Genomic DNA, 23,711 nt, shown 5'->3' on the forward strand with positions numbered 1-23,711 from the left:
AGTGAGGGCGGCCCAGGCCTGGCTCCAATGCCCCCTCCAGCAGGTCACTGTGCCTCTCCAAGCCAGATTTGTCTTTGAAAGGAGCTGCCAACATTCCCATTCCTGAATTGTTTGGGGGCACAGGGGGTCAGGAGTGTGGGAGGGAGTGAGGGAGAGGTTGGGGCAAAGGGGAACGGAATGACAGCCTGTGCTGGGGCCTGACAGTGAGGGGCTGAGAGGCAGCTTGGGAGGTGGGGGCCAAGGGTGTGGGCTGGAGCCTCTCCATGGGAGGAGCGGCAGGCATGGGATGGGTGACAGTGACATCACAGTGATGCCACAGCAGGGTCCAATCATGGAGTGGCACCCTGTCCTGGGCATAGCTCCCATTCCCTGCACATTTTCCTGCTTCACCAACGCTCAGGGCCTCACTGCCCAGGACAGACAACGAGGTGAGCTTGTCTAAGTTCCTGCAGTGGGTGGGGCAGGCTCAGACTCAGTGTGCACACGTGACCACAGAACCCCTGCTACTGTCGTCTGCTGGACGTATGCTGACCCCAAAGCCCACCACCCAGGGAAGGGGGACGATGACCATGAGGGCCTGGGCCACATGACCAGAGGCTCCCAGACCACCCTGCACACCACCACGCACCGCGTCGAGGTAGAAGGTGCTGGAGCCCACGAAGGAGATGGTGTCGTGCAGGTCGTAGTTGTGCACGCCATTCTGGTGGTCCTGGAAGGGGACCACGGTGAGGGCGAAGGGCCCTACGCTGCGCGGGCTCCGGTTGGTCAGCCGCACTTCCAGGCGCACGGGGTCGCCTACCTGGCAGGCCGCCGCAGACTCACAGTCACACGGCTGTCCGTCCACCAGCACATCTGCAAGGGACACGAGACTGTCAGGGGCTGGGCTGGCCTGCATGGCCCAGCCGGCCTACCCCACCCACTCGCTGATTCATTCCTTTCCTCCTTCACCCTTCAAGGCTGCCACCCACTCCCTGCCAGGCTGGCCACTGGGGACACAGATGCGTGACCAGTTCCTGGTCTCCAGAAGAGGAACCTGGCAAAGACAAGTGTGGTGGCTACAGCTATAACTCAAGGGGTCTGCACTCCACTGGAGGGGCCTCCTACCACAGCCCACCTGGAAGGGGAGGAGCTCTCTCGTGAGTCAGGGGCTCCTGTCTGGGTGAGCGTCTGACACCGTAGAAGTGAGGGCGTGGAAGGGACCCTAAAGTGCCCCAGGTCAGGGGTCAGGTGAGCTTTGGAGCACAGGCAGGCCCGGGGGTCCCTCTCCTCCGGGGGCTGCAAGACCACACACCCCGGGAGGTGGTGTCTTGATCTCATTCCCCAGGAAGAATGCACAATGGGCTCCGGCACTCCCTGCAAAGTGGCTGCACCGTGTTCTCCTCATCCTGTCGGCCTGTCCAGGGTGCCGGACACACAGCCCAGCACAGAACAGGTGCTCAGGGGAGCAGCACAGTTCTGGGAGCTGTGGACCCTGCCAGGTAGGGCCTGGGAGAAGGAGTATGGATTCAACCCCTTTTCCCTTCCTTGCCCACATGCTCCAGGAGCTTGCAGACAAGGAGGACGCCTGCCAACTGGGCAGCAGCAAGGAAGCAGCCCGAAGCCAGGGTGGGGCGGGGGGTAGTGGGGGTGCCCCCTCTCAGGGAAGCGAGCTGATGGTCAGGGTGGCGGGTTTGATGGCGAGCCCCGAAAGGCATGTGAGAATGTGGCCGCATTGGGGAAGGGAAGAGAAGGGGCTTTGAAGATGTCACCGAGTGAAAGGCCCTATAGGAGCTCATTCTGGATTCGAGCGAGCCCTGCAGTTAGTGACAATGTCCTTATACGGGGCAGAAGATTTGAGGGCGGATTTGCCCTCAAATCCCGGCTTTGGCTGCATCCTATGCTTTTGGATGTGCAGGGTCACCTGCACTGAGTCTGACTAGACCGGGATGAGCCCAGGGGTCCTGAGGCCCTGCCCACTGGGCTATGTATAGTTTCCCTGAGTACTTCCGACAGTGCCTGACATGCAGCAGACAGCATGAAGATGGGCTCTTTGTTCTCCCAGCTGGTCTGTTCTGCTGAGACCAGGAGGTAGGACCAGAGGGACCTGAGCTTGATCGCTTCTATCTATGGGGCCCAGGGTATGTCACTACACCTCCTGGGCCTCAGTTTCCTCTTCTGTAACATGGAGCCGACGCTAATGCTAACAGTTGTGATAAGCTCATATCCTTGCCGTGAGGAGCTCACTCACAGCACGCCCCAGTACCCATGAGCATTTTGAGGGACTCTGTCTTGGGAAGTGCCGTTGGGGCAGTGGCTTTCATCTCGAGCCTTGGTTACCTGTCTGTGCCGTGCAGCCCAGCACAGGGAGGCTCCCATCAATCCCCAGCCCTTCTCCCTCCTCTACCTCTGTGCCACCCAAGCCAGGCCTCAGTAAATGTTTCTTGAACAGTGAACCAAAGCAAGCGCAGTCTGAGCCGCTTGAATAAAAGTGGGGGAGATAGAGAGAATAGATGTCGGGGCAGCCCGGTTGCTGGTTCCATCAAGGGAAAGATACGATTATGTGCAAATCAGTGAAGGGTGGCTGGCTCATTATCGTCCTGCTCTTTTTTTTTTTTTTTCTTTTTGCAGAGAACTGTGTGGGCTGCTGGGGCAGGAAAGGACTGGTCTGTGGGCTCCTGGGCAGAGCCACCCTGGCCTGCTTGTTTAACCCTTCCTAGCCCCAGCTCTGTACAACCCCTGGGGAAGAGAAAGCTGATGAAGGGTTAGAGCCAGCTCTCCCTGTGAATGCTGCTGAGGGAACCTTTCTTTGCTACTTTCTCTCTAGGAAGAGGGTAAGGAATGTGTGGCACTTAGGTGTGAGGTCAGGGCGGTAGGGGTTGGTAGGGGTTGGCAGGGGTTGTGGGCAGAGCAACACCTTTCAGAGCAGGCGGCCAGGCTGCAGTCCCAACTTTGCCTCTGACTGCCCTTTACACTGGGAAAGACCGTTTGCCAACTGGTGCCCCCTCCATCTCACCTGTGAAACTGGGATAATGATCTTGACCTCCCAGGCTGGGGGCAGGGGTGAAGAGCAGAGAGGACACAGCCGGAGCGGGCGCTCCTGCCACAGGCTCTCCTGTGTGGCCGTCATTGCAGAAGAAGGGCAGTGCTCTGGAATGGCAGGCAGCACCTGTCTTGCTCTCTGCTCTGTCCCCGCTCCCAGGGTGACCAACTATCCCAGTTTGCCCAGGGCTAGTTTGGCTTTAGCCTGAATTGCAGGAAACCCTCAGTGCCAGGCAAACTGGGACGGTGGGTCACATTACCCCGAGGTCTGGCATCCACAATGACTGCTGACCAAGTTAATGCATTTTTGTGCTCAGCGAGCAGCCGTTTCCTTCCTTGCACCACAGCTGGGGCAGCCCCTACAACTCCAGCAGCTCAGAACCAGGCACACAGGCCCCAAATCCCTGATGCTGACTCCTTCCCATGACCCAGAGGAAAAGCAAACCTTCCTACAACGGGGCAGAGCAGAGGTCTGTTTTTGTCTGAGAGCATTAAACTTCCCGAATTCAAAAGGATGCCCTGGTCTCTCCTGGGACCCACAGGGCACAGCTTAGGGAATGTGGTGGAAACGGGTCTAATGACCGTGATCATGATGGTGGCGACTCTCGCAGCTGCCTTGCAATGAGAACGTGTGACCGCATGGCAGGGCTGTGCCTGGGTAGCGGCAACGCCCCACCACGTCCATTGTTGCCAATTCACTTCTCTGACTCCGGGCCCGAACAAGCTGTGTCCCGTCCTGGGGCATCAGAGGAAGCGGGCTCATTTCTGCAGGGCCCCGCTCTCCACAGACACCCTGCTGAGCAGGGCTGCACGGAGCAGCTAGGACGAGGGAAGAGAAGCCGGGGTCATCGTCCATCACAAAATGGCTTCCCCGACTCCAACCAGGAAGGAGCTGGGATAAATAATGGGAAAAATTTCTCACAGACAAGCTGTTTTGAAGCAGTTTCTAAACTGCCGCTGAGGGACGGGAAGGAACCACATGTGAAACCGTGGGTGCTGCTGGGAGCTCAGCCCGGCCTGTGGCCACCGCGGGGGCTGGCTCTACTCCTGGCTCCCCCAGCACCCAGCTTCCATCCACGTTCCCCAGGCAGGCCATGAGGGACAGAGCGGGCAGCCCAGGGGCCACGCAGCCTGCCTGTCAGCTTCAGCTGGGAAGAGTGGGTGCTTCCTGGGGGGCCCGCTGCTCAATCACAAGGTAAGCCCTAGAACCGGGACCCTGCGAGGGGTGGACAGTTCTGTGACCACAGCAGCCCAGCTGGCTGGCCCCCAGGAGGTGGGCAGGGACGCCAGTGCATGTGTCCCCTCCCTCGAGTGCTCCTCACCACCCCCGAGAGCACCTTCCCAAAGCCTTCAGGTGGGGGTCATCCGCCCTCCCCCGGGGAAGCCCCGAGTATGGCATCTGGGTGTGTGGGGTCCAGTTTTCTCCCACTGTTCTCTGGGGCTGGCCTCTGCCAGGCTTCCTGCCACTCTCCATTTCCTGGTCCACCAAATGAGCCGCCTCTTGGCAGGACTGGTTCCTCCTTCCCTCTCCCAGGCGGGATGGGGCGGGATTTGCACAGCTGTTTGTTGAGGAGCTGTTAGCAGCACAAGCCCCAGGCTCCTGATTGGCTGGAGAACGGATCTTGGGTTTGAGTTACTTCTCTGTGAATCTCCACCCCTCTGAGCCCCAGTCTAGGTAGAAAGAGACCACATCAAGTGGGGTTTTGTTAGGGGCCGCTTGATCCTAACCACCATGGCTCCCAGCCTTCCCTGAGGAGGGGAGGATCTGCAGGAGCAGCGGAGGGGAACCAGGATGGGGATGCTTTGCATTTCGACAGCTTCTACAGGGTCCTTCCTCGCCCGTGGGCTGGCTGTGAACACTGACGAAGCTCCATGCGGGATGCAACTGAGAGGACAGACGCGGCGGGGCAGACCCTTCCGGCCTCTCCCGAGCCAGGCGCCAGGCAGGCAGTTTCAGCCATCTGACCACGAGGGAGGCAGACCCGGGACCTCTGGGGATGCTGGGTCCCTGTAGGCCTTTTTGCCTGGACCTGGAATGTCCTAGCCGAGGGAAGCAGTGGCCTAGGGAGGAGAAGGGGCTCCTGTGTCCACGGCAGCCAGTGGTAGGGAGGGAAGGGGCTCCTGTGCCCACGGCAGCCAGTGGTAGGGAGGGAAGGGGCTCCTGTGCCCACGGCAGCCAGTGGTAGGGAGGGAAGGGGCTCCTGTGCCCACGGCAGCCAGTGGTAGGGAGGGAAGGGGCTCCTGTGCCCACGGCAGCCAGTGGTAGGGAGGGAAGGGGCTCCTGTGCCCACGGCAGCCAGTGGTAGGGAGGGAAGGGGCTCCTGTGCCCACGGCAGCCAGTGGTAGGGAGGGAAGGGGCTCCTGTGCCCACGGCAGCCAGTGGTAGGGAGGGAAGGGGCTCCTGTGCCCACGGCAGCCAGTGGTAGGGAGGGAAGGGGCTCCTGTGCCCACGGCAGCCAGTGGTAGGGAGGGAAGGGGCTCCTGTGCCCACGGCAGCCAGTGGTAGGGAGGGAAGGGGCTCCTGTGCCCACGGCAGCCAGTGGTAGGGAGGGAAGGGGCTCCTGTGCCCACGGCAGCCAGTGGTAGGGAGGGAAGGGGCTCCTGTGCCCACGGCAGCCAGTGGTAGGGGGGTCATGAGCTGAGAGACAGAATGACTGAAGGTCGAAACTTGCCTAGCAAAGCCTCCTGAATCCCCAGGTCTTCCTTCGCAACAGAGGGGGTGATGTGGTTGACAAAATAATGCGCCCCCCCCCCCCACTTGCCCATGTCCCAGTCCTGGGAGCCTGTATGTCCTCTCCTGTGGCAGAAAGGGCTTAGCCAATGTGATGAAATGGAGGTCCTGGAGATGGGGAGAGGCCCCTGGGTCACTGGAGTGGGCCCAATGGTGTCACGAGAGTCCTTACAAGGCAAGAAGGGAGGCAGGAGAGGGGCACACTTCGCTGCTGGTTATGAAGACGGGGGAAGGTGCATGGAGTGCAGGCACCCCAGGAGCTGGAGAACGCCAGCCCAGGGAGGAAGGTAGCCCGCAACACCGATCAGACTCTGGACCCCAGAACCGCACGGCGGGGATATGCGCTGTTTAAGCGATGAACCTTGTGGTGGCTTGTGAGAGCAGCTGGTAAGCCCAACACAGATAGGGGTCTAAGGACACATAAAGAGCCCCCAAGGGGCCCCAGTCAGCCTTGGGGCCACACTTCCCAGGCCGCTGGGGGAGACCCAGCCTGGGTGCAGAGCTGGGCCTGGGGCAGACGGCGCTAGGCAGGGTGCACAGCTCTCTGAGCCTCGGTTCCCTCATTTGGAATGGTCGCGTCGTCTTCTCAAGGATGTGGTGCGAGTGTCAGATCCTCTATGAGAAGTGCCAGACAGAACAAGGTGCTCCAGGAATGTCGGCTTTTGCCCGCCCCCAGCTTCTGAAACCCAGCGCACCCCAGGCTAAGATTCATTTATTTAACAAGCACCGAGAGGCCCTGAGCCTCAGGCACGTGCTCCTCTGGGCAACCCTGACATTTCGCCCGGGCATCTGACGGGGTCTCACCGTCCACTTTCTCCTCCAGCCCTTCTTCCCCATGCCTTCCCCAGTGGAGTGGCTCCACCACCGGCAGCAGCTCAAGCTGGGTCCTCTCCTCCCGGACACCCGGCTGCAGTCTGGGACATGTCTGGTGCCTGTGCAGTTGGGCCTCTGCTCAGCCTCCCCCGCCCTGCCATGGCTGGCTGCTCCCTCTTCTTTCTGCACGGCCACAGCACTGGTGTGAGATCCTGGTAGATAGTGTCACTTCCACGCTCCTCCCCTGCCTGGCCCATGGCTTCTGTTTATGCTCAGAATAAAAGAAAGTCTTGATGAAATTCTCACCCCAACTCTGGTCTCCTTGGCCCTACGAGTTTCCTCCCAGAGCCCATCTCCCAGGCTGTGTCCTCCCTGCCACTGGTCCCTGGCCATCCTGTCCCTCCAGCACATCCTTCCTGTCCCCGAGACTCTGCACCTGCCATCCTCGCCTCCCCACCAGCTCCATCCTGATGGTCAGGTCTTGGCCCTGCCAGAAAGACTGTCCCTGACCATACAGTAGAGGGTTTCCTGCCCCACCAGCCACTCGGCCACATTCGTGAATTTTCTCATGGCCCTAGCATCTGATCTGAAGCGACCTTGTTTATCCATTGGTTTCATTATTAACTACCCGTGTTCTTCCTTGTCAGGAAGCTCCAGGAACACTGACTGGCACTTGGCCGTCTCACTCACCGTTGTGTCCCCAATACCCAGCACAGGCAGGCAAATGGCAGACACAAATTCCATTTCATACATGCGGGACACATAGATGGATGAATGAGTGAGTGAATAACTGGGCTTTGGGGCTAGGTGCCCAGGTTTGAACACTGGCTCTACCGCCAACTGGCTGTGCCCTGCCCCATTCAAGCCCCTAGTGCATCATTTGGCACATGAGGGACCGGGGCCACGTCCCAGAAGTGTGTCTCGAATGAGGACTCTAGGACCAGCTACCATGCTCCCCTCTAGGCCCATACTCCATGGTGCGCTTCCAGAGATGACGTACGCAGGAGAACCTCATGTTGTAAGGAATCTCCTGGGAGCCGATCAGCCTCCTTCCTCAAGGCATCACATCGGCACTGGCCCCCTCTTCCCTCCTACCCCTGGCCCTGCTTCTGCTTCACATTTAATACCAGGTAGAGTTACGGACATAATTGTGTCTGGCCCAGAATTCGTCCTGAAGTCCCTGCCACATTCATGCTATAGCACGTCCAGGCTCTGGTAGAAACATGGACTATAAATAAAGGCTGTGCTCGCCTGGGAGGGGCTTGGCAGGGCACAGAGAAAGGAAGCCATTGGCTAGCCTGTGCATGGGCCTGGGGGCCACTGTGGGGATGAGAACGAGGCAACGCGCGCACGCTGGGCAGTGGTAGGTAGGCTGGCCGAGGCTCACAGGCAGTAAAGTATATCTCACTCGGTGCCCACATCCTTCTAGGAGGGCAGAGAGCAGGTGCAGCTTCACTGCATTTGCAGAAGCACACTGAGGTGTAGAGAGGTGACAGGAGCTGCCTGGGCCCTGCACAGGCCCTGTGGAAGCAGGCCTGGGAGCCCTGTCCTGGAGAGTGGTAGGCAGGGGAAGCAGTGCCAGCGGGGATGTTCAACAGGACAAGGCCAGCACAGGCGGTGAGCTCAGGTGCTCCATGGGGACAGGGGCCCCAACTGGAGCCATCCTGGGGCAGGCACATCCTTCGGCCTCTCCACCTCCGGCTGTCGTGACCCGCTCAGGACTCAGGCTCCTGGAGGGCAGATGTGGGGCTGCTGCAGGCCTTCTAGCCTGGGCTCTGCCAAGCACTGCTTCCACTGTGCTCTGGCTGTGTCAGGAGCAGCGCCAGGAGAGGTGAATCCAGGGAGATGCAGAGGCCCAGCCCTGGACAGCTGCCATCCCCATTTCATTCCACAGCTTGGGACTCCAGCCAGAGGTTTCTGTGACCCGAATGAGCCCCAGGAGGAGGGTGGAGGACATGGAGGAAGGGGCCTCCCCTCCCTCCAGCCTGTCCCAGCAGGGTACTCCCCCTTGGGCCTGACGCTCCACCTGGGCGTGATGCCCCCAGCAGGGCGTGGCGCTCCTCCTTGGTGCTCCTCTGGTTGTCAACTTCTTGAGCACTCGTTGTCTTCCAGGCCTGGGGCTCAGGGTTCTGTAGGTATCCCCTAATTCAGTCCTTAGAGCCGGCCAGTAGGAGGACTGGCCCTGTTCCATTTTACAGATGAAGTCCTTGAGGTGGTGAGTGGCTCAGGAGCTGGTCCCAGGTGAACAGCAGCAGGTGCTGAGCCCCCGCTGGATTCCTGGGCTCCAGACTTGGTCTGGTTTGTTGTTTTTGTTGTTGTTGTTTTCCAAAAGCTTTATCGAGATAAAAGTCACATACCACACAATTCACCCATTTAAAGTGTACAATTCAGTGGTTCGTAGTATATTCAGATATGTGCGACCATAGCCAGTTTTCGAACATCTCCATCACCTTCAAAAGAAACTCTGTACCCTTTTAGCCATCACTGCCCCGCCCCCCAGGCCTGCTCCACCCCCAGCCCTGGGCAACCCAGTAATCTCCTTTCCAGCGCCATACATTTCCCTACTCTGAATCACATATAAATAGAAGTGGAGGGCAGTGAGCTGCGGTGCCTGGCTTCCTTCACAGAGCACGACGTCTCCAAGGCTCACCCGTGTTGCAGCATGGGTCAGTGCTGCGTTCTTTCTCATGACAGAACAATACTCCATGTCTGGATGGGGCACGTTTTGTTCATCATGCATCCACCAAGGGACACGTGGGCTGTGTCCACCTTTGGCTGTTATGAGTGTTGCTGCTGTGAACATTTATGGAGAAGATTTTGCGTGGACACGGGTTATCATTTCTCTTGGGTGTACACCTGACAGCAGACTTGCTGGGACAAACGGCAACTCTGTCTAACTATTTGAGAAAGCACGAGACTGTTTTCCAAGGTGGCGGCACCCCCATTCCCAGCAGCAGCGCAGGAGAGGCCTGAGTGCTCCACGCCTTCTATGGCACTGTGGTTGCCTGGCTCTGGTTCACCCATCCTGGTGGAGGTGAAGTAACATCTTGCAGTGGTTCTCATGTGCATTCCCCTGATCTACCCCCACCCGTCCATGCTGTTGGCGCTCACTGCTCCCTGCGCAGACAGTCCCGCTGTGCCCCACCAGCCTGGGACAGCTGTTTGGAATGGCCCTTCTGTGCAGTCCTCTTTGCTTGCTACGTCCATAAGCCATGAGAACCCCCTAGAACTCCAAGCCCTTGACCTCTATATTTTGGGAGTTTCTCACATTTTGGAGCCTGGGGCCAGACAGCAGGCCAGGGCTGAAGCTGGAAGTCTCCTCCCTGAAGCACAGCAGAACACAGCGTGCGATCAGGCGCCAGACAAGTCAGGGGACACCAGAGAGGGTCAGGACCCAAACTTTGAGCAAACTATGGACCCAGAACATGGCCACGGGCAGAGGCACGATGGACTCAGGGGTTAGGGAGCCAAGAGATGGGGCCAGATGGAGACCAGACCTTGAGGACATGAGGACCAGCAGGTCAGATGGGCCCAGCATGCATGGTTGCTTTCAACTCTGATCTGCAGGGTGGGTGGGGGTGGGGAGCTGGCAGACACTCCTGGAACCCACCAGATGTTCACTGAAGTGCTGCATCTGTGGAAGAAGAACAGCCCCCACCTATGGACTCGGGTTCAGTCTACAGCAGAGATTTCACACCACAGTGGACTTCTCAAGAGACCTTCCTGACTGCACCCCAGAGAGGTGGGTTTCCTCTGTCTAGGGTGGTGCTGAGCACAAGTTTCTGACGTGCATGTGTCTAGGGTTGCAGGCCCAATGCACAAGTCACGTCCGTCTCACTCAGAGTGGGCTCAGAGGAGCCAGGGCAGGAGAAAATGTGGAAGGTGGTGGGGTGGGGCTACCGTGGGCTTCTTAGGTGGTTGAAGGAAACAGCTAAAATGTCCACAGGGCACAGGGTCGTGTGCAAATTACTTTACAGTGACAGAGGAATGATCTGTGGATTTCTTGTCCAACTGGCTCGTCCAACAATCTGTTCACTTGTCCTTCAGGGCACGCCCCTCCAAGGCTGGCTGCTGAAGGTTTATTTTTCCTCCAGAGCTCAAACTCCCAGCGACGTGGCCTCCCCGAACTGGCCTCACCACCCTACTCTCCCACCTTTTGTGCTGGTGAGAAACAGGGGACTAAGTAGACTTCAGGCGCAAATATCTAATTTGGGATTTAAAAATGTAAAGACAAGAACAATGCAGTGGAAATATACGACTTGAAGACCTAGGAACAAAGTGAGTCAGGTTTTTAAGGCTCTATCAAGCCTGCCTCAGCTGTAATATATTTAACTTTCAAATTTCAGAAGACACGCATTTTTCTAGTTGGCATAAATCTTGGGTGGTCCTAAATTTCAGAGCCAAATTTGATTCAGGCAAGGTTTGGCTTCAGAATTAAGCAAGGAGTTTTCTCCCTCTTCAGATGAAGTAAAAGAAGTTCTATGGAGAAATAAAATAGCCAAGACCCGAGATGAGAGAGGACTGCGAAGTCAAGGCTTTCTGCCCTTCACCAACACTAGGCCAGCTGTCCTGTGGGGGTGGGGGGCAGGCAGGCACGTCCCATATAAAACCCTCTAATTTCCAATTATCTAATATAACCGGCGAACTTTCTCTACTGCTAATGTAGCTGGTTGCTCGCTACTCAATCCCCCAGCCCGGCACATTTTCCCTCTTTATTGATGACAGCCAAGTAACTGACCTTTTCACTTTGGCTGTTAGGAAGCTCAGAACTAAACATGAATCCACCTAAAGCACCATGTTGGCCTTCAGTGACTGTACTCTCACAGCCACCGCCACGCACGTTCATGCACAGGTATGCACGAACGCGTGCTCACAGCCACTGCCACGTGTGCTCACGCACAGGTCCACACGAACGTGTGCTCACAGCCTCTCCTGCACAACTGCTCTTCCACGTCTTGATCAACTATGCCAATATGGTTTCCCTTGGTCCCGACTTTCTGCATTTTATTTCGCCTCTTTTTTGTGTATCGAGAGAGAGTTTGGAAAAGAAGTGAGAAGCGTGGATAATGGCCAGGAAATGGGGGTGACAGTGCTGTGACAGTGTCTAGTCAAAGAGGCAGTCCACAGCCTGGGATGTATGTGTCGAATCACACAGTCCCCACCCCTCCCCACCCCTGCTCCTTTCCACCACCCCTTCCCCACCTCCGGACCCTCCCTGATTGCTGGGAATGGGCCTTCTGTCAGGGTGCTGGAGTCTAAGGAAGGCTCAGACAGGGAGACAGAGGCCGGGTGAGAGCGACGGAAGAAGGGCTGGCTCCATCTCTGCGTCCCAGAGCACTGCTCCCCCAGGAGCCGAGGCAGGCCCAGCTCCGCACGCTCCAGCCAGCTACACTCCCGCTGACCCCATGAACACAGAACACAGGCTCTTTCCCCCGATCAGCGACTGTCAGGGCGCGCACTTCGTGAAGCTGGAGCTTTGCTCTCACTCCACCAAATGGCATGCATTTTTAACAGTTACTGAGGGAGCTAATTAGTTCATAAACCAGGACGCCTCTTCCCCGGCATCCTGGGAGGGTGGTGGTGCCAGCCCCACATGTGTAATTACCCTCAAGTCGAGAACAGCTCCTGAGGAGCTGTTGGGCTCTCTTGGGTAAATAATTTACTTTTACAACTTTTCATTAAAGATTAAAGGGAATTAAATTAAAATTAGGGCAAAATGAAGTTGGAGAGGAGACCTGTGCAGCTTGAAGTTCTCTCATCGGAGGCTCTCCGCTTCCTGAGCTCACCGACCCTCCATCCAGGGATGCCAGGGCCCCTGTGGACGGGAGGCCTGGGGGATGCGCAGGAGGTGAGCTCTGGAGAGGAGAAGGACTGCCCTTCCAGGAAGGCCTCCTGATTACACCCTGCATGGCCAGGACCTCCTGGGGATGGTGGCCGTGGCTGCCTTGAGGATGGGGTGAAACACCGTCACCAACACAACACACTGAGGCCAGGGTCTCCCAGCCCACAGACACCGCCACGGATACCAGGCCAGGATCCTCGGACTGGCTTTATGGCTTGGATGTTAGATGACGGTTGGAGCTTAGGTGCTGACTCAGGGGCCTGCGTGAACCCCTTCAGAAGACAGAGTTTCTGCTTCCTTGTCTAAAAAAGGGAAAGGTGGTGCGTGGGGTGAAGGAGATGTGTTAGGAGAGGGCTGAGCTCCGGGCCTGGCCGGAGAGAAATGCCCAATGAACAGAGGGGTGTGAATCGCTGGAGCCCGGCTCCCACACCCAGGAGAGCTGAGGAAGGAGTTGCGGGTTAATCCAGGCCACGCACTTGCAGCGGCTCCGGCTCAGCTCCGCCTTCAGCACGCTCCAAGCGATTGGTAGGACAGCGGGTGAGTTGGGGCGGGCTGTGCACAGAGAGCTGAGCCTGAACACAGGCCAAGTGGCCCTGGCAGGGGCAGGACACGGGCTGCTGAAGAAACTAGTACTCCTTCAGGCCCAGGAGGCTCTGGGATTTGCTGCCCTGGCTGGAGCCTCCCTTGGGGACAAACAGAGAGCAGGACGGGGGCAAAGGGGAAGCCAGGGCATCTGGATGGAGCGGGCAGTTGGGGGACCAGGGGCTGGGCTCGCTGCCTTGCTGCTATGTGCCTTTTGGCCAAGACTTCACCTCTCTGAGCTCAAATGTACAAATCTAGAGCACGGGGTAAACTGAGTCAGTGGGCAGCAGCCCACCTCCACGTGCCCATGGCGAGCACACTGGCACTGCTTCACTGAATATTCTCGGTGATGTTCTGAGAGGCATTGCCCTGCTTCCTCGATGGACAAGACTATTTTGGTTTGAAGAGACAGAGCCAGCACTTGAATCCAGGTCTCCCTGGCACCGAGGCTCTGTGCTCAGGGTGGCATCTGCTGCCATCTGTGCCCCTTGCCCTCTATGCTAGGCTCCTGCAGTCACCGCAGGCAGCACCCCAGCTCCGTGTCTCAAGGCCTTGCCTACGTGCCCCCTCCGTGAGGCGGTTCCCTGATCTCTCAAGGAACACTCAATCTCGAGAAGGTTCTGGCTGCAGAGGCTGTCTGGGAAGCCATCACCTTTCCTCCTGGGCACAGACTGCCGCTCCTCTCCCTGGGGAGTGAGTTGGAAACACAAGATCAAGTTCAGACCAAAGGGACTTAGAGGGAAATGACAAACCTGACCATAAACACATCCGTCCTACAGTCCCCCATCTCCAGGCTGAGAGGAGAACTTAAGAAACAGGGCTGAGGAGGGAGGAGCTGCAAGAGAGGTGGGCTATGGGACCGGGAGGTCCACAGGGTCAGGGAGCCTCTAGGGGTGGGGCCCCGGGTGGGCAGAGCCTCAGGGTAGGCAGGGACATACAGGGGATGAAGACACCAGGTGGTCAGAGCCAGAACATTGTGGAGCCTGGGTCCCCAGGTGAGCACCAGAAAGCTGCCTGCAACAAGAACACCATGAGATATAAACAAAACGGGGTTGGTGCATTAGGTCCCTGAAATTTGGGGCTGTTTGTTACAGCATTTAGCTGTGACATTTACAGGCCACCAGAGCTCAATTAACCAAGCCCTCCCTTTCAGGGGGAAGCACCAGGGCCCCCGTGTGCTGCTGTGCCTACGGCCACACTGGGCATCCATGGCAGGCAGGCACTGGGCCTCCAGTCCCTTCTCTCCCAACAGACGCAAGCTGTGTTTTGCACCAGGAACGCCTTGGCTCACGGAGACAATGACTATATTAAGTCCTTCCCCTTCAACCTTCTCTTTTTGGACAAGCACTTCAGACAACTGAAGATAAACCAGAAGAAAAAGAAAGGGGGAAAAAATGGAAAATATGCCTGCTGGCTGGTAGCATTATGCAAAGACAGCTTTCTGAGAACAGCAGAGAATTTAAAATGACTCCTCTGTCCCCAAGCAATGTCTCTACCTTTTCAATCTCTCATTTTTCATCTTCTCTCAAGCCTGTCTAAATAAAGCAAAGACTCTCGCCGCCCAGGCAGGCCCCCCACCCCCACCGCTCTGTGTGGCTCCGTGTTGAGCCCTTGTCCTCATCACACAATGCCAACCCAGCCTCAGACTTTCTCATCTGCCAATCAGATCGTACGCGCGGGCACTGTCAGCACCCAGGGGATTTGGAGGAATCATGAGACCCTTTCCTAGAGGAGGAAGCTGAGGCCTGGAAGCGAAGGAGCTCGGGAGGGTCAGAGCAGATGTGAGGGGTGTGCAGGGGTCAGAGTGGGTGTGGGGGTGTCCAGGGATCAGAGCAAGTGTGGTGGTGTGCAGGGGTCACAGCAGGTGTGGGTGTGTGTGCAGGGATCAGAGCTGACGTCGGGGGCTGTGCAGGGGCCACAGCAGGTCATGGGGGAGGGTGGGTGTGCAGGGGTCAGAGAAGATGCAGGGGGTATACAGAGCAGGAGTCAGAGCAGGTATGGGGGGCGTACAGGGGTCAGAGCAGGTGTGAGGGGGTGTGCAGGGATCAGAGCTGACATCGGGGCTGTGCAGGGGTCAGAGCAGGTGTGGGGGGTGTACAGGGGTCAGAGTGGGTGTGGGGGTGTGCAGGGGTCAGAGCAGGTGTGTGGAGATTTGCAGGTGTCAGAGCTGGCATGGGGGGCATGCAGGAGTACTGAGGGGCTGCAGCTGGCTTTCTGTGCCGGGCCTTGCATAGGCTGCTTGTTGGCTCTGCCTGGGCATCTGCCGTTGGCCTGTCCAACACAGCCTCTCTTCCCTGGAAGCCTTCCTTCCCAGGGGCCTCAGTTGCTACCCTCAGCATTCTGCACCCGTGTGCCCATGTGTGCCACCTAGAAGGGCATTTACCTTGGGGGCAGGGGTCTGCCTCCACTAACAGGCTGGCACTTCCTCCCCCCATGCCCTAGTGCCCAGCAGGGCCTGTGTGTATGGGGCCTGTATGGGGCCTCCACCAGGATTTCTAGACCTTGAACTCTGGCAGTAGGGCCAGGCTTGGAAACCAGGTTTCTGGACTCCTGGTGTGTGCACAGGGAGACAGCAGGAAGAAAGAGTTTCCAGAGAGAAGACATAAAGTGATCATGGATGTAGAAATGACGACTCCAACTGCTCCTCCAAAGTATTCAAGGCCAAGTTCAAGGCTGTCTGGTCACCTCCCCTGTGGTCTCTCACCCCAGTGCCCTGCGACTTCCCCTGCTCCATCTGTCCCTCCTTCCTGCCGACTCCTGGTGGCCTTTCCAAAGCTCGGCTCCCGCAGCACCTGCTCCAGGAAGACTTCCTGAAGCATATCCAGCCCCCAGCACCCCGCCATGGCCTGCATGGTCCACATGGGAACCTGCTGCTGAGGGGCCGTCTCTCCTGAGCTCCTGGGAGACCTCTGCTATACTAATGGACAGATGATAGACGACCTTGGCCCTTCAATGGCTTACTGTCTGACCTGAGGTAAATCATTTAACCTCTCTAAGCCTCAGCTTCCCCATTGTCACATGAGAGGAATGGGCTGAATGGTTTCAAACAGGGTCACTATTTCGTGTTCTCATCTCTGGGCGCCATGTCCAGAATTTCCTCCTACCATGAAAAGGTGCCATGCTTGTCATGAAGCATGCCAGGAGCCCCTCACACCCCACACCCCCAGACTGTCCTCACTTAGCCCAGGGCTGACCCCTGCCTAGTGCTGGGTCAACGCTTACGAAGTTAAACAGACTCGACATGGTGACAGCCAAAGCTTCACATAGAACTACAAAGTCCTAGAGCACAAATGGGAAGGATACGAGGTGCAAAAGGACCTTCAGTGGCCCATCTGCTTGAACCGCCAGAGCCGGGCAGCTGGATGAGCGGGCGGCGGTGAGCTGCTGCCGCTGTGCTGGACTGGAGGGGCAGGGCTGCCCAGCAGAGAGTGCCTCTCTGCTGAGACTCTGGGCAAGGGGCTTTTAGAAGCAGGGCCACAGGCAGCCTGGAGGTTCCTGAGGACCCGGTTAAGTGAGATGGGCCCGGACGCTCCCTCTGCCCTAGGCTTGGGCTGGCAACACAGAGACGACCAGGGGCTCACAGCCTGCAGGGGAGACTGAGGCCCACACACTCCAAGACCAGGTGAGGAGTGTCCCCCACCCCATCCCATCTCAGCTGGGAGTGGCGGGGGCTAGATACAGGAGGGTCCATAGGAGCCCTGGCTGTCCCAGTATGGCACAGACCTTGCCTCACTCCTGAGGTACCCACCATGGGTTGCCCGACCTCCCCCGCTCCCCAGGCTTCTCTGATGGGGCTGCAAGTATTAATTCAATCCAGGGTCTCAGATGTGCACAGGATTCCTGCTCTCCGTTATGGCAGCCACCCTGAGAATGAATGCTGATGTGCCAGACCCTGGAGGCAAACCACGCCTCCCCAGGCCTCAGCGGGCTCAGGTCTACCATGCCTCTTTGTCCTCTTACACTCGAGCCACCTCCAGCAGACAAGAGGCGCCCTCAGGCTGCCGCCCCTGTATTTATTGCTGGGCCTCCTCAGTGTGCAGAGGAGGACCTCAGGGCCAGGCAGCACCCCTGCATTGCACCCCCGCATGAAAAGGCCCATGGAGCTGTGCTGAGCATAGGCTGAGGGGCTCTCCAGGCAGCCTGAACCAGGGAAGAGAGGACTTGCTGGGACCCCCAAAGCTGACTTGTGGCCCCTGCTCCTGGGGATAGACCTCTGGCCTCTCTCCAAAGACTGTAGGGCTTCTCTAAATGAGCCTTCCAGCACTGAGGGGGCAGGCACGCCCTGGGCCTGCCTGGGATGAGTCCCGTGGGACCATTCAAACTGCACCTGTCCACCAGGTCCCCGCCTAAGCCGGGATTCTACCTGCAGAGCTCACTAACACGCTCAACTGCTTCCATCTCCAGGAATCCATTTGTTCCCTGGAGCAGCAGCAGGTGACATCTGCAGGTGGGTCTTCACTCCACTGAACACAGGGAAACCAAGTGTGACTCCAGCACTAGAGCCCAGAGCCCCCACCCTCTGCCAGGCAGTGCGGTGGAATCTCTGACCCACCCCAAAGGCTGCAGACAGCCAAGCACAAGGGGAGGAGACTTTTTGGTGGGCTGCACCAGGGCAGGCCAGCAGGGCTATGGGGTCATCCTAGAGAATGGCTGGCTGGCCAATCAATACGCCATTTAAAATGAGCACAGCCCTGCCTGGGAGAAAGGTTATGGGAAGTCAACACAGCCAGCCCACCCAGCCACACATCTGAAACCTCCGGCCCAACTCTGTCAGGTGTTAGTCTGTAAATCACAGTGGATTTCTCGGCTGTGCAATGATCAGCAGCCAGAACTAGACAGAATGCATCTTTGCAGGGTCCAGAGGCTGGGGATGCCCAGGGGCCAGGCCCACAGCACCTGGGATTGACCCCTGCCATGGCACTTAGGTAAGTCTGGCCCTTGCAGACACCAGATAGCCCCTGCATATCCCTCCAGGCCATGCCCTGGACTTGCTCATTTCTGATTCTTCCCACTTCCCACTTGCTTCCAATACCAGCTTATGGCCACTAGCAACAGGGTGGGGCTCCCCTGTTTCACTTCTAAAGTCGCTGACCTCAACTTTGTGAGGTTCTCTGCTCTATCTGCCTAGGTATCTGGACTCCTATGCCCCAACCCTAGAACAATGACCTGGACACAACCTATTCTGCCTCCACAAACTCAATCGACACTAGACTACATGTCACCCACCTATCCACCCGGCATCCAGCATCCACAATCCATCCATCCAGCATGCATCCATCCATCCATCCATCCATCCATCCATCCATCCATCCATCCATCCTCCAGCAGATAAGAGGCGCCCTCAGGTTGCCGCTCCTTTGTATTTTTGGCTGGGTCTCCCATCCACTATCCATTTATCATCCACCCATCTATCCACTATTCATCTATCCACTCACCCTTTACCCATCCATCCATCCATCCATCCACCATCCATCCACCATCCATCAATCCACCATCTACCCACCATCCATCCAACATCCACCCATCCACCATTCACACATCCATCTGCTGTCTATCTACCACCCGTCCATCCATCCAAAATCCAGCATTCATCCATTCACCCATCCATCTCTCTACCACCCATCCATTCATCTACCATTCATCCATTCATACATCCATCCACTACCACCTGCTCATCTACCATCCATCCATCTATATATCCATCCATCCATCTATATACCATCCATCCACTGCCATCTATCCACCATCCATCTACCATCTACCCATCTGCCGTCCATCCATCCATCCAACATCTACCCACCCATCCATCCATCCATCCATCCATCCACCCACCCATTTACCATCCATCCATCATCCACCATCCACCCATCTACCAATCCATCCACCCAATATCTACCCATCCATCTACCCATCTACCATCCACCCATCCACCATCCATCCAATGTCTACCCATGCATCCATCCACCCATCTACCATCCATCCAACCAACATCTACCCATCCATCTACCCATCTACCATCCATCCATCCATCCTTCACCTATCCATCTATCCCTCTTTTCCTCCCTCCCTCCCTTTATTCACTTTTCATCAGCTTTCCCAATAGCCGTTCATGCGTTTTACTGTTTTACTGATTTGTTCTATTCTTCCCTCAGGGGAAATACTCCCAGTGCCTGCTGAATGCTCATCTATCCTTTAAGGTCTGGATGCAGTAAGTCATTGCTGCAAGCCTTCTGTACTTCTTCTAGATTTCTCTATGCTCCCCTGAGGCCTTGGTCATACTCTCCTTGTTTGCCTGAGTCAGATGAGTCCCATTAAGCGTTATGTCTGCCATTATTAGCTGTGGCCCTCTGGCCAGCCACCCATTCTACAAGTCCTGGAATCCTCATTTGGAACATGGACTAAGGGTGATTGCGAGGATGAAAGGACTTGTATGAGTAGCGCTGCCACCTCAACACATGACGCTGCTCGGCAATGCCACCCCCTCTCCTCGCCTGTGTCGCGGCCATGGGACAGCGAGGTGTCTGCGTGTCTGTCTCCTCAGCTGGAGCACCCCCATTACGGTTGTTTGTGCATCCCAACCCTGCTTCTTGGCACACAGCAGGTATTCCATAAATATTTGCTGAATCAAACTGACTTCATCTCGGCACGTCTCAACCCTGAATGGAGAAGTGCAAAAAGAGAGACCATCCAGTGTGTTCTTAGCTCAGGCTGGCTCTGCGGGGAAAGTTGGAGCCATGTGGCATGAACTTGAAACAGCCAAGGCCCCCCCAGCCTGCTGCTACTCCATGCCTTGCTCCTGACCTCCAGAGGAGCCTGGCCCTCTCCAGACCCCGCTTTCCTTCCCTGGGAAATGAGGCCATCTAATGAGTGACCCCCACAGCCCTTTCCCCTTCGACTGCCTGGTCTCAGCTGCACAACTAACAGCAGACGTCACCAAGAACTGGTCAGTCTGTATCACCTGGGGCTCCCACATCTGCTCCCAGGAGTGCAGATGGTCTGAGGAGGTTTGACTCCTCAGGAATCAAAGCCACAGCCACAGTCCATAGGCACCCTGGGTGCTGCCTGCAGACAGTCCCTTCCAAGATGCCTCGAATTGGCAGTGCTGCCTCAACTGAGATCACAGCCCCTTCCTGGGGTGACCCACATGTGGTGACTGATCCACACAGGGTATCAAGGCCGGGCCCCTCACCTCACCAGTCACACCAAGGAGCCATCCCAACTCCCGTAGGTCAGCTGAACTCCTCACTGGGCCTGCCTGGCTTCTTTCTCTGTCCATCTGCTTCCTCCTCTCCTTCCACCATGCTGACCTGAGGGTGCTGTGTGCCAGCCTCTGTTTTCCAGAGACCCTGCCCTGTGACACAAGCTGAACAGCACGTCTTCCTCCCCTGGCTGAAGACAGGCTTCCTGCTGGTGCAAAACCACATTTGATTTCCTGTCAGAGACTTAGCCTTGGCCTGACCGCTTACTGACTTTCTGAGCTTCCACTTCCTCATCTGTCAAATGGGCAAAACGTACTAAGAACTCAGTGGGTGGCTACCAGGGGAACCCCTGGAGCTGTGCAGCATATACAGCTGTCACTGCCAGGGCTCCTGTGAAGGACCAGCCAAAGCCATTGGTCTTGGCTGCCTGGGGTCAACAGGACAGGGGTGATGAGATGGCCCTCGGCCAGCCTTGAGGTCATCTGAGAGGTTATTGTAATTGGGGGAGCCATGAGCTCCGAGCCTGCATCTGCCCCAGCTCCCACTGCTGACTCAGTGTTGGTGTGGCACCTGGAGCCCTCCAAGTCCTCGGGTAACTTGTGCTGGGTCAATCAGTGAACCTAGGAGCATGCAGGACAGACCTGTGGAGGAGCCAGCCAGGGTTTGGGGACGAGGACAGCATGTCGCAGGAGGAGCCAGCCAGGGTTTGGGGACGAGGGCAGCATGTCGCAGAAGGAGCCAGCCAGGGTTTGGGGATGAGGGCAGCATGTCGCAGGAGGAGCCAGCCAGGGTTTGGGGACGAGGACAGCATGTTGCAGGAGGAGCCAGCCAAGGTTTGGGGATGAGGACAGCATGTCGCAGGAGGAGCCAGCCAGGGTTTGGGGATGAGGACAGCATGTCGCAGGAGAAGCCAGCCAGGGTTTGGGGATGAGGACAGCATGTCACAGGAGGAGCCAGCCAGGGTTTGGGGACGAGGACAGCATGTCGCAGGAGGAGCCAGCCAGGGTTTGGGGATGAGGGCAGCATGTCGCAGGAGGAGCCAGAGTTTGGGGATGAGGGCAGCATGTCGCAGGAGGAGCCAGGGTTTGGGGATGAGGACAGCATGTCGCAGGAGGAGCCAGGGCGCATGGGTATTAGGATGGCCTGTCGCAGGGGCCCTGGAAGTGGGGTGTGCATTGGGCCCAGTGGCCGCTCTGGCAGTGCCTGTCAGTACCATCTAGAGGGAGTCGCCCCAGCCCAGGCATCATCCAACTTTTGACGCCACCGGCCAGGCCTGTCTCGTTCTTGAGGCCTGGTCTCTCGGGGCCCGGTGGGCTGAGTGCAGAGAGGACTTTCTACAGCACCTGCACTGCCCACAGTTCTCACACTTAGTAGGCCAGCAGTCAGCACTGCTGGCGGGCTTGCCTCCCTATCTGAGGGGGAATCCCTGAACTCGCGGCAAGGATGCTTTCTGCTGGGCTTCCTAGAGGGAGTCATGTGCCAGGAGGCTGCATGCCCTGATGCCAGGAGGATTTTTCCAATGATTAAAAATGTGGCCCTGCCGAGCAGCCTCATTTTTTATTTTAAACAACCATGGCCCCAGGGACTGGGCCTGGGCCTTGTGGAGGCCTTCTTTAGAGAAGAAAGCAATTAGAAGATGAATTAAAAACAAATTAATCTTTGTCTTCTTCCACTTGGAAGGGAATCCCGTGACAGCGAGGAGGCCAAGCGCTCAGGCCTGGGAAGCCAGTGTCACCCCTCAGGGCTGGCATGACTGGAGGTGTCCATAGCTGGACTTGCTGGCTGGGGCTGGAGCAAATGCCAGGCTTATGTGGGGTGGGGACAGGTATGCCTGTGGAGGAGACCGCCCTGCCTGGAATGGGACTCACACTGAGCTTGCCCATGTCGTGTGCTTTACATTTCTTACTTGGTGGTGGAGGCTTCATCCTGTCCATCTTGCAAAGGAAAAAAACGAAAGCTGAGCTTGGCTCACATATTGACTCTGTCAACGTTCTAGCTCTCATACTAGTTAGACCAGGAATACCCCAGGCTAGAAGGTGAGGCCGATGCAGAAATGAGGCCCGGTGCCCTTCTTCCTGCTGTAGGGAGGCCGGGGGCGCGGGGATGGGGATGCAGACACAGGGAGGCAAACGGGGTACAAAGGAAGCGCCTCGTGTGTTCGGCCAACAAAATGTTTACGGAGCCAGGCTCCCTGAAGGAGGGGCAGTCCCACGGCAGGAGGACCTGTGCTGGGAAGGCAGGGGCAAGAAAACCTTGTGTCGGAAGGCGAAGATGGTCGGGGCGGGCTGAGGAAGCTTTCCTAGCTTCAGTGTGGGGAGGCAGGGGCAGGGAAAAGGCCAGAGAGGTAGCGAAACCGGGTTATGCCACAAATCAGCCAAGTGAGTTATGGGAATTGCTCCCAGTCCCAGGTGGTGAGACTGAGTCGGGTTTCTGACGCCAAAGCCTGTGCTGCCTCCCCATCCTCCAGCGGACCCTAGCCAAGCATCTGTGGAGCCAGATGGAGACTGTGGAAGGGCAGGGGCAGCCCTGGCCTCCCTGGCATTGAACCCAAGACACTGCATGGGTGAGAGGTGCCTCTATTCTCTTTCTGGTCCACCTCAGCATGAGCAGTGGTAGAGGTGCTGATGGCAACTGGTGAGTGGGCCGGGTGCTGCTCCAGCTCCACCCACAGCCCTCTGAATTAGAAGCTATGACTGTCCCCATTTCACAGATAAGGAAACTGAGGGTCAGAGAAGTCAGCAACTTGCCCAGGCTGCATAGGGAGTGGCAAAGCTGGAGTCTGAACCTAGCGGGGACGCTTCCAAGCTCAGTCCCCTGGGAAAGGGAAGGCAAAGCCAGAGGGGGTGGGGAGGAGTGCCTGCTGCTCACTGAGTATTTATCATCTTCCTGGCATTGCACTGGGCTCTTTACATACATGGTCCCCTGGAATCCTTGCCTCCGCCCTCTGAGATGAGTACTATTGCCATGAGGAAGGTGAGAGGCAGAGGAGGAGGTGCCTTGGCCAGGCTGAAAGGCCAAGGCTGGTGTCCTGGGCCGTGCCACGCGGGCAGTGCTGAAATGCCAGGACTGCTGGGAATTCAAAGGCGTGGAAGGATACGGAGAGGACAGACTCTGCTTCCTGATGTAGGGCTACAGCGGTTTCCTCTGCAGAGAAGCGAGCCTGGCGATTTTTCAGACGAGGAAAAATCATCTGAGACAGATGAGCGCTGTTCTAAACAAAGCCAAGGAGCTTTCTGAAAGGCAGCCTCCTCTGGGAAACACCAACCGCAGACGCGGGGGCTGGGCTCCCCAGGGGGACACAAATTCTGGATCCAGCTGCCACCCAATGCTCCCAGGAGGGCTGGCACCCGCTCCTGCACTCCCCCAGTCAGTCCTGCCAGGTGTGGAGGCAAGGTGGCCCTGAAGGCCAGATGTGCGGAGGGCCCAGGGCAGCGCAGCCTGCCGGCAGCCAGCACCATCACTGTCTCCAAGATAGACTCCCAGACCAGCACCCACCCAGCTGTCTGTGAAGCCGTCCCTGGGGGCT

At 57.4% G+C, this 23,711-nt stretch overlaps 1 protein-coding gene across 2 annotated transcripts in view; it reads right to left on the minus strand.

The window, feature by feature from the left end:
• TRAPPC9 (trafficking protein particle complex subunit 9) overlaps nt 1-23,711 on the minus strand; it is a 726,907-nt gene that overhangs the window by 987 nt on the left and 702,209 nt on the right. For both annotated transcript variants that reach the window (XM_045399285.2, XM_065519669.1), the window contains one exon: nt 629-852. In XM_045399285.2, coding sequence (XP_045255220.1) covers nt 629-852 — 224 coding nt within the window. The remainder of the gene's footprint in view (nt 1-628; nt 853-23,711) is intronic.

This window comes from Macaca fascicularis, chromosome 8 (genome assembly GCF_037993035.2).
Source record: "Macaca fascicularis isolate 582-1 chromosome 8, T2T-MFA8v1.1".
NCBI lineage: Eukaryota > Metazoa > Chordata > Mammalia > Primates > Cercopithecidae > Macaca > Macaca fascicularis.